A 9,671-nucleotide genomic window follows, 5' to 3' on the forward strand; every position below is an offset into this window, starting at 1 on the left:
TTTAAAAAAATTGACTATTTTATTTACTATTTGAGTATAATTGAAAATTAATAAAATAATATTTTAAATTTTACTATTGGAGTATAATAATATATATTTTAAAATTTTATTTATTATTATAATTGAAAAAAAATAAAATAATAAAACAATATTGTATTTACTATTTGAGTATAATTGAAAAATAATAAAATAACATTTTTAATTTTATTATTCGAATATACTAAAATATATTTTTTAATTTATTTAATATTCAAATATAATTGAAAATTAATAAAATAATAAAATAATAAATAACAGTAATTGAAAACCAAAGCTTCATTTTGGAGTTGCGGGAATTGTGAAGGGAATGACAACTTGTTTTCAAAAAATTTCATTAGTTTTGAAATGTGAAAAGTTAAAATAGAGTTACTAAACCAATTTTGTTGCCGTTGTAAAAATATATAAAAACTACAACTTAAAATAAAAATTAAAAACTTTATCGAAGACATTAGGGATCCAATTAAACAGCTACTCAAATTATGTCAGAGGGGGCTCTCAGTGGTGGTATAACGATATTAATAGGGATTTGGGAGATACGTATTTAAAATCTTGCTTTCGAACCACGTTAATTTAAATAGTGCGTGAATTGTAAGGCCCATACACGCAATCTAAGGAGGAGGAGGAACCAAAATATATATATACGTATATTTGTTAGAAGAGCTGGAGTGTCATCATATAAGTCGTTAAATCATTATTCAAAAAATAAATCTGATTAAAGTGGGCCACCAAATAGCATACCGTCCATGATCTCTAATTCGCGCCTGTTCAAAAAAACCCTAGAACCCAAACAGTGACTGAAACCTTTTAGTTTTAACCGAGCAGGAAGATAGCCAAATTAGGGTTTCGGGAAAATGGTGCAGGGGCTAAGGATCTTCAAGGAGAGAATCGGCGACGGTGCTGGAGAATCACGCCTCGACGCTGATAATGGCGAGGAACTCATGCACGTCCAGCCCTGCGTCTCCCTTGTTCTCGGCAACCACCCTCCTGAGTCCCCTGGCACTCTCTACATCTCCACCAAGTATACTCTCTCTCTCTCTCTATATGTATTTACACGTGTATATATATATATATGTATGTATGTATTATTGTGTGACCTTGCTGAACTTGTTATGGTGAATTGGGAAGGCAAGTGATGTGGTTGAGCGATGTGGACCGGGCGAAAGGTTATGCGGTTGATTTTTTGTCGGTGTCGCTTCATGCTGTGTCGAGGGACCCGGAGGCCTATTCATCTCCTTGTATATATGCTCAGGTATTTAGTTTTACATAATCGATGTTTTGTGATTTTTTTGATGTTATTGAATTGATTACTTCTAGATGGATTGCAATGTTGAGGTAGTTTGGTTGTTTTGTAGCATAAATTAATAGTTTTTGTTTTGTTTTTTTTTTTTTTGTAATTTTTTCCTTTTTATCCCCAGCTATTGGGCTTAGATTAGATAATTTTATGTGTTTCCTTATAATCAGATATAAATCCATCATATTTATTGCATAAAGAACAACAATTTGGGATAGTTGGGGTGCCCAGGTCCCCTAGAGCTTTGATGGAGGCTTGGAGAGGGTGTACACTCGGGGCCCAAGCTCGGGATTATTGGAGGGTTGCATCCTTATGCGTCTGGTGGTGTTTATGGCTAGAGCGGAATAGGAGATCTTTTGAAGGAAAAGAGACTCCTATTGGAACTTTTAAGTTCTCTATTATTAGTACCCTTTTTTGTTGGGTTCTAGAGAGAAATTGTAAATTTGTAGAGGGAATTGTTGATATTTTGGGCTCTTTTACTGTTTATAGGCCCCATTTGGCCTTGTGTTTCTTTTGTGGGATGTGTCCCCCTTTTGGACGCTTTTATACAGTCTTACTTATCGGAAAAAAAAAAAAAAAGAAAAAACTTTTGGATATTAAGTTGATAGAGTTATGCTGTCAAGGGGCTACTCATGGTGAGAGTGTTCCTTCAGTAGCTTTTTCCAATTGAATGTTATTCTTAAATAAATTTAAGATTTTGAAATGCTTACCCCAAAATATTATATATATATATATATATATATAAGATTTTGAAACATTAATCGTAGAATTTCTTACCATTATGAACATCAACTGAATGATATATTTCTTATATATCCTGCGGACTATTTTGAATGGTCAATTTAATTTGATTGAACTGTGAAAGCTGGAAAATGGTATACTATGCACCTTGACTTCAATATTAAAAAATAAATTCCTAGAAATGCATCTAAATTGTTTGTTCCTGTACTACTTATATATGAATATATGATTGTGCAACCTGAGATCATTTGAACATTTGATTTGCCTTGTGCTTCTGTGAAGAAAATTTTTTTACCAACGGGCCAGTGCCCTAGCGGTATTAGCCTCTTACTTCCCAAAGAGAGGTTAAAGGTTCAAGTCTCGAAAGAGACGTGTGTGTGAGTACCAACTAGGAAAAAAAAAAAAAAACAAACAAATTTTACATCTCAACTCTGAGGTGGATCTAAACATGTTGTATATTAGCTAAAATTGGGGCTATTCAATGTGAAGGAAAAAAAAAAAAAAAAAAAAAAGAAGAAAAATTCACCACAATGCAAAGCTGAACCTTTAGAAATTTTTTAGGATACAGTAAGTCTTATTTAGTACCAAGACTTATAAATCTTATTTAGGATATGTATAGTGAGACAAAGACTAGAGTTCATAATATATATAGAGAGACTAGTGATTTCTCTATAAAAATTGGATTACACTAAGTCTTAGTGTTAAGTCCATATATATTTACAGTTATTTTAGATAAAATAACAAAGGATATCCAAAAGACATTTCATGATATATGTTGTATGCTGATGACATAGCTCTATTGGATACTTCTAAGGAAGCATTGAGAATAAAGTTAGAAACGTGGAGATGTGCCTTAGAAGTGAAAGGCCTAAAAATAGTAAAACAGAATACATGGCATGTAAGCTTGATAAAGTAGTAGAGGATGACAATATGACTATCACAAGTCAAGACCAAAGTGTTGTTATTCGCTAAAAATAGTCTTTTTCGATATTTAGGGTCTCTAATACAACAAGACGGATAGATAGATGATGTAATAAATAAGATTGGTGAAGCGTTTAAAAAAATGGAGACAAACTAGTGGCGCTCTATGTAACAATCGAGAACCAAATAAGTTGGAGGGAAAATTTTATAGGACGATATGAGTAAGTAGAAAAGATGGAATTATTAATCAACACGTGAGGAGGAAATTAAGAGTGATACATATTAGTGATAAAATAAGATAAGTCATGTCTCCTATTGTATCTAATTTTTTTAAAATCGTTTCTAATTACTTCATCCCTTGTAACTTTTGGGCTTCTTTGTCTCTTACCCTCTGTCCCTCGACTCCCTTGGATCCACTTGTGTAAAATCTTCTGCTCTCTGCTAATGCATTGCTAACTCACTTTTGTATCTAATGTTGGTTTTTTTTTTTTTTGTTTTGGAGCATAAAATTAGTGATTTTTTTCTTTTGGCTTGAAGATTGATACTGAAGCTGAGGACGATGATTCGGATGGCTCAGATTCAGAATTTAGGGAAACATTAGACTTATCAAGGATCAAGGAGATGAGGATTGTTCCATCAGACCCTAGTCAATGTATTCTACTATTCTTCTTTTAAGCTATTGTATATTTGTGTTTGGCATCTTTTTCATGCATCATATATTTACAGTCATTTCTGGTGTCTTGATACTTCTTCAGTGGTGAAAAGTAATTTTATCCTTTACTTCTTTTTGAACAGTGGACACACTGTTTGAGATATTCTGCAGATGTGCTGAGCTAAATCCTGAGCCCATTGAGGGTGAGTACCAAATTTTCTGCAAAGAGGCAAATATCATTGCGGAAATATTCTCAATACAGTATTAACTAAATAAACCCTGATGTGCCAACCAATTTAACTATTTTGTTTATGTTTTCTGCAGAGGAAGAAGAAGAGCATAATTGGTTTTTTAGTGCTGATCAAATGGAACATGAGGACTTAGGTACAGTTTTGATTGATGGTGCTTTTTTAAATCAAAATTATTTTATCGCCCGGAATATGATTTATGACATGATGGCATCTCTAGATGGAGACGACTCTGAAAGGCATCTCTCTCAAAATCCTACGAGTTCAATTGGATATTCAAACGGGGATCATGACCTTGCTCGAAATGTGCTTGAGGTATGCCTCTAGTTGTCCAATTTACTCAATACTTGGAATTCTTGTAAGGGTCATGTCATCTCATCTCATCTCTTATGGAACTAATATAGTGTTGAATCTTACTCGCGTATATATATTGCAGGATTGAAGGAAAACTAGTAACGTTTTTGGTAATGAAAGAAGATGCAAAATCATATATTCATATATTGAAAAAGTGCAGATAATACTTCTGATCAACCCTGAATGCGAGATATATGAAAAAATGTAGAATGATAGATCTAAGAAGTTACAAAGGGAAACAGAATAAAGACCTAAAAAGATTGTATCCTTGTATAAAAAAGAGAAATATATATATATATATATATATATATATCAATGGATATGGAAACTTTTATTTTTCCTTTTCTCAGTAGGGAATGGATACTAAAGGTAGAACAAGCATTTGAAAATGCAAAAACAGAATGGGAACAATATTTTTGATGAAAAGTATGAACTTGTTTAAATCCTTCCTCCCAACAAAGAAAATAAAATAAAAATAAAAAGCTCCTCCCAATTTTTCATCATTGGCAAGAAACACACACATTCCCACTTTTCCCTACGGGGACTTGAACCCTCAACCTTCTACATTAGAATGCGAGGAAGTACCACTAGGCTATAGACTTTTTGGTAAAGCTCCTCCCATTTTCGATGATCACTATTTATCTTGGATAGAGTGGCACGTGGGAACCATGTGATATGTATGGTGTGCATTGTTTTGCTCTCTATTGTATAAGCATTAATGTATGGCATACAAAATTCGTGTAAAGATTGTTTTTAATTGAAGAGGCGCAAAAACAGAAAGAAATCTTAGAAAGCTGAATCCACTTAAAAATGGTGAAGACGGCATCTAAATTCTGTCCTCCAACTCAATTGCTCTCTTTGGATCAATATTTTACTTTGAGATTGCTGAGACCCAGAATTTCACATATATATTTTATTCCTAATAAAAAGTTTATATTTTCCTACTCAATTTTGGCATGCATAGCTTCTTTTACATTTCAAATGGCATTAAACATTATTACAAAGTGTTCACCTTTTCTTTTTTAATACTTGCTGCAGCTTCAAATCAGTGATCATCGGTTTGAGGATGCTGAGGAGATGGATAATGATGACAGTAATAGTGGCCACCAGTGAGCTTTTCATTTTCTTCTGGTCTCATCTACAAAATATTCAACCTATGTTACTTCCTCTATATCACTCTCTTGCTGTATATGTGAACAATCGACCTAATTCCATCACTAGTGTGAGTTGAAACAATTTTTATTTTAAAGATATTTTAGCCTTTTAATTTGTGTCATTTGACTTCAAATGGGGAAGGTAATCCACATATTTATTTGCAATTCTGATATGCCACCACCGAAACTAATACTAATTTTTGAAATCTTAAGTCTACTTAAATTCATTGCTTTAACTTTTTTTCATTATTTTGTATCAAGTAAGCTGCTCTTGGATTCTTATTACGGAGTATTATTATTTTCTCTCTCCCTTTAAGAGTGTGTGTTGTGTGTGTGTGTGTGTGTTTTGGGGGGTGGGATTAAGCTAGTCATATGCATTCATTAGTAGAGATACCATTGAGACTGTAATTTAGTGGTTATTCTTACTAATTGAGGGTGTAAGAGGTGTAGATTTGGTATTATTTATATTCAAAATGGTTGTACTAGAAGTCGAGCTTGTTTTTTTATTCAACTTGGCAAAAAAAAAAAAAAAGGGATTTTGTTGTTATTCTTGGCTTGGCTGTTGTAGGAACATGCCACTGCACTAACCAATGAAGGGGGTGCTGCTCTTTTTAGATTTTCTTTAAATTCTTACATTAATTTAGTGGTATGTGCCGCTAAGTTCACAAAAATCTTCTTAGCATATAGTTTTTAAAATTTGACCTAAATGGAACTACTGATTCGAGTAATTTATAGCACTCCCAACCACTAGACTGTATAATCTGTCGAATAGGCCATCAAATCTCAATGGTCAGCTTAAAAATAATCTGAAGTCTATACAGAACGCATCTATGTTCTTCCATGCATCCTTTAGTAAAACATGATTTTATTTTTCCTTTGAAGTTAGCTAACAAACCTAGCTTTCGAGGGCTGGTTGTGGTGGTGAGATGACTTATAGAAAGTGTCATAATAAGAGTAGCTTCCCTTCCCTCTCAACTGCATTCTTGTGACTTTTTGCTTGACATGGCTGCATAAGAGCCGATCATGAGCTATGCTAACTGCTGCTTTGATCACGTGAAGGCGCTCCCATTCCTGATAAACTAGGTCCAAGCCTTGCAGGCGAGCCTAGCGAATTGCTTTGTTTCCTGAACATGTCCATCGAAAATGTAGCATTTGCAAATTGCATATGGTGGGTTGTCATGGCTCAGTGGCTGATACTGTGAAGGGCCATTTGAGATCTGAGAAAGGGGTGCTAAAATGGTTAGGAAAGTGCTTGTAACAAGTGATTGTTTCTTATATTTTCTGGGTTCTTGCTGGTTCAATGTACAACTAGGAATTAGAAAAGAAAAGAAAAGAAAAAATTCTTCTGTGGTTAGATAGGTTTTAGAGTTGGTGATAGCTGCCCTAGTGGAAGTACATTTATAGGTAAAAGCAGGGTCAAGAAAATCAGTATCTTCTATGTAAATGGATCAATAAATAAACATCATGTTTTTCACTTCTTCTTTCTTCTTGCTTTTTTATTTTTTATTTTTTATTTTCGTTTTGGTTCTTTATATAAATTTTGTCAAGTGTCCTAAATATAGAAATATTTACTCAATTACAGCAAGATCAATACAATTATACAACCTATATACAAAGTACACATCATCTTCAATTCTTGTTTCTACAAGTGTTGTCTTATAAAGCAATTCATTTCTTGCAGCCAAAACCACTTGGAACAGAAGGTTTGAGTCCTTCCCAACATCATCCAAGAGCTTCTCAAACACCTCCAATCTTCTCTGCAATTCCTCCGATGCCGCGTCAACGCCTTTCTTCGTTGCCATAGCTGAAACAAGGCAAGCCACTGCATCATTCGCCTCTTCAACCTCTTTCAAGTTACCCCTTTTCTCTATTGTCCACTCCGACCGAAAACTCGAATCAACAACCCATCTAGCTGAATTTTTCATATCTAGGCATGACTTTGAATCACCAGATAGAGCTGAGTACAAAACACTCAAAAGCCAATTGTTACAAGTATCCCGCACAACACGTATGATTTGGATGAGCCCAGTACATGGTACGCAGGACGCACACAATACCTTCTTCGACTTGGAAGCAAGGGCGAATCCATGAATTGTCAGGGGCTAGTATTGAACATAAATTTAATTATACAATTTAATAAGCAATTTTTTTTATGAATAGGTTAAAAGGGGGGCTAATACTATTAAAAATTAAAAAAAAAAAAAAAAATTGGGCTGAACATGCTATACTAAATTTTTTTTTTTTTGGGTGGGGGCTCAAGCCCACCCAAGCCCCCCTCTGTGTCCACCACTGCTTGGAAGGTCGTTTAGGTACATACTCTTAATTTTCTTATGCACATTTGCAAGGATAAAATGGCTGCCAACAACAAATAATAATAATAATAATAAAATTAAAAAAAAAATCACTCTTGGAAATCAATAAGATATTTATATAAAAGCTTCTTAGTAACCACAAGATCCATGTAGTAATCAGTAATGTCGACATTTAGTGGAAATCAATAAGATATTTATATCAAAGTTTATCAACAATCACAAATATGGTTGGTCATGGTCACCTTTGCGGAAGTCATAACACGTGCCATACATACAGCCAATAAGTCATAAAAGAATGAAATCTATTACAATGAGCTTGACGATATTTCTAAAAATCTAGATGCAACCTTGAAGATATTTTTAAAACAACTTCTTAATTGTGTGATTTGGATTGAAAGGCATGGAGCTTTAACTAATATCCAATTTGGAGATTGATGCAAAGGGAACATAAATTGCTACAAAGCGGTGAATGCTTGTGGTTGAAGATTTGATTGATGCTACAACAGCTGGCTTTTAACCATAGCACAAATTTCAGTTTAAGTTAGGATTGTAGTATCTTCTTCAATATGGGTTTGCATGGTTCAAATCAGGACCGGTTGTTTTTTATATTAGGATATCCAAAAAAAAATTAAATTAAAAAAAAAAAACAAAGAGATTCATTTTGGAATGCATCTTACAAAAATGTTAGAATATTCAATAAACATTTCAACTTTTTTGCAAGTTGCATTTCAAATTGGACGCAATAGAACACATAATCGGATTTTGTTCCCACAAAAGATCCAGAGTTATTCCCTTATTATCCAACTTCCTTGCATATCATAAATGCAGAGCGATTAGTATGATTAGATACTCAGTAGATCAATTCACGCCTCTGGAACTATGAAAACTGTACTATATATTTTACCTCGAGGACAATGAAAATGTGATGATGAGTTTTTTTAAAGTTAATCTAAGGGGAACATGGTGTTTCTTTTAATTATTTTTATTCTTTTTCTATTTTTATTTTTATTTTTATTTTTGGTGTGTATATATTTTGTAGTGTAACTTATGGCTTGTATGTGTCCATTGATGATTGATATAGGATGAACATGACGAATTCTTACTTTAAACTATTGGAGTGTGTAAATTATTCTATTGCTTGATTTCTTGAATGATCATGTATTCCTTGTGCTTGATGTTTTTGCTCTCTCTGTTTATCAGCTGATTAGTGATGGATTACATTCATGGTATTGTAAATATAGACAAAAAGATCAATATTTTATTATAGAATGTATTATATTACTCGTATTATTATTATTTGTATTATTTTTTATTGAATTTTATTATTTATTTAAATCATGTTACACGGATGTTGAGTAATTAATGAAAAAATTAGAATTTGGTGTTCAAACTCAAACAAAATTGTTGTAAAGTGATTTTAAAGTTGAGAAAAGATAAATAGTTACTAATTTTAAAACTTAATTGTTAACAAGTGATCATTTAATAATTTATTATTTAAATATTCTTATTATAATATATTATTTTTAATTAATTAAATTTATCCTAAACACTAAACATTTTTGTTGTCCGACAATATGACACATTCTAGACGAACAGGGAAGGAAATAGAGGTGTATTTGAATAGGGTCGTGTTTTTTTATTTTTTTATTTTTATCTTTTTTTATTGTGCAGACAAGATGTGTGTATATAGATATAGTGTACAGAAGTTGACGTTATCAAAAGTGTATATATATATTTATGTTACTGGATAAATATTGAATATATGTAAATTCATATAAATTATAACTATGAATATAATATTCTTAGTTATGCCCTGCTTAGCAAAAAAACGCCGCGGGGGGTTACCAAATTGCCCTTAAATGGTTACTTATTAGCAATTAAGTTTTAGAGTTGGTTACTATCCATCTTTTCTTGATTTCAAAGTCAAATTTTAATAATTTTGTTTAGATTTGATCACCA

General features: G+C 32.6%; 1 protein-coding gene across 1 annotated transcript; it reads left to right on the plus strand.

Annotated features, from left to right (window-relative positions):
* The first annotated feature begins 736 nt into the window (after positions 1–736).
* LOC132273581 (chloride conductance regulatory protein ICln-like) lies at positions 737–5,565 on the plus strand. The gene is made up of 7 exons (XM_059774561.1): positions 737–1,057; positions 1,165–1,288; positions 3,530–3,644; positions 3,788–3,847; positions 3,969–4,028; positions 4,113–4,207; positions 5,285–5,565. Exons 1-7 carry the CDS (start codon positions 891–893, stop codon positions 5,357–5,359), a joined length of 696 nt encoding a protein of 231 aa, XP_059630544.1. The 5' UTR covers positions 737–890; the 3' UTR covers positions 5,360–5,565.
* The last annotated feature ends 4,106 nt before the right edge of the window (positions 5,566–9,671 follow it).

Source organism: Cornus florida, unplaced genomic scaffold, assembly GCF_030987335.1.
Source record: "Cornus florida cultivar Cherokee Brave unplaced genomic scaffold, ASM3098733v1 CherokeeBrave_3.0.0_Hap2_Chr09, whole genome shotgun sequence".
Lineage (NCBI taxonomy): Eukaryota > Viridiplantae > Streptophyta > Magnoliopsida > Cornales > Cornaceae > Cornus > Cornus florida.

Coding starts and splice junctions, on each gene's coding strand:
- LOC132273581 (XM_059774561.1), top strand. CDS start 891: ATGGTGCAGGGGCTAAGGATCTTCAAGGAGAGAATCGGCGACGGTGCT. Junction 4,029..4,112: donor AATGGAACATGAGGACTTAG/GTACAGTTTTGA, acceptor TGGCATCTCTAG/ATGGAGACGACTCTGAAAGG. Junction 4,208..5,284: donor TTGCTCGAAATGTGCTTGAG/GTATGCCTCTAG, acceptor TACTTGCTGCAG/CTTCAAATCAGTGATCATCG.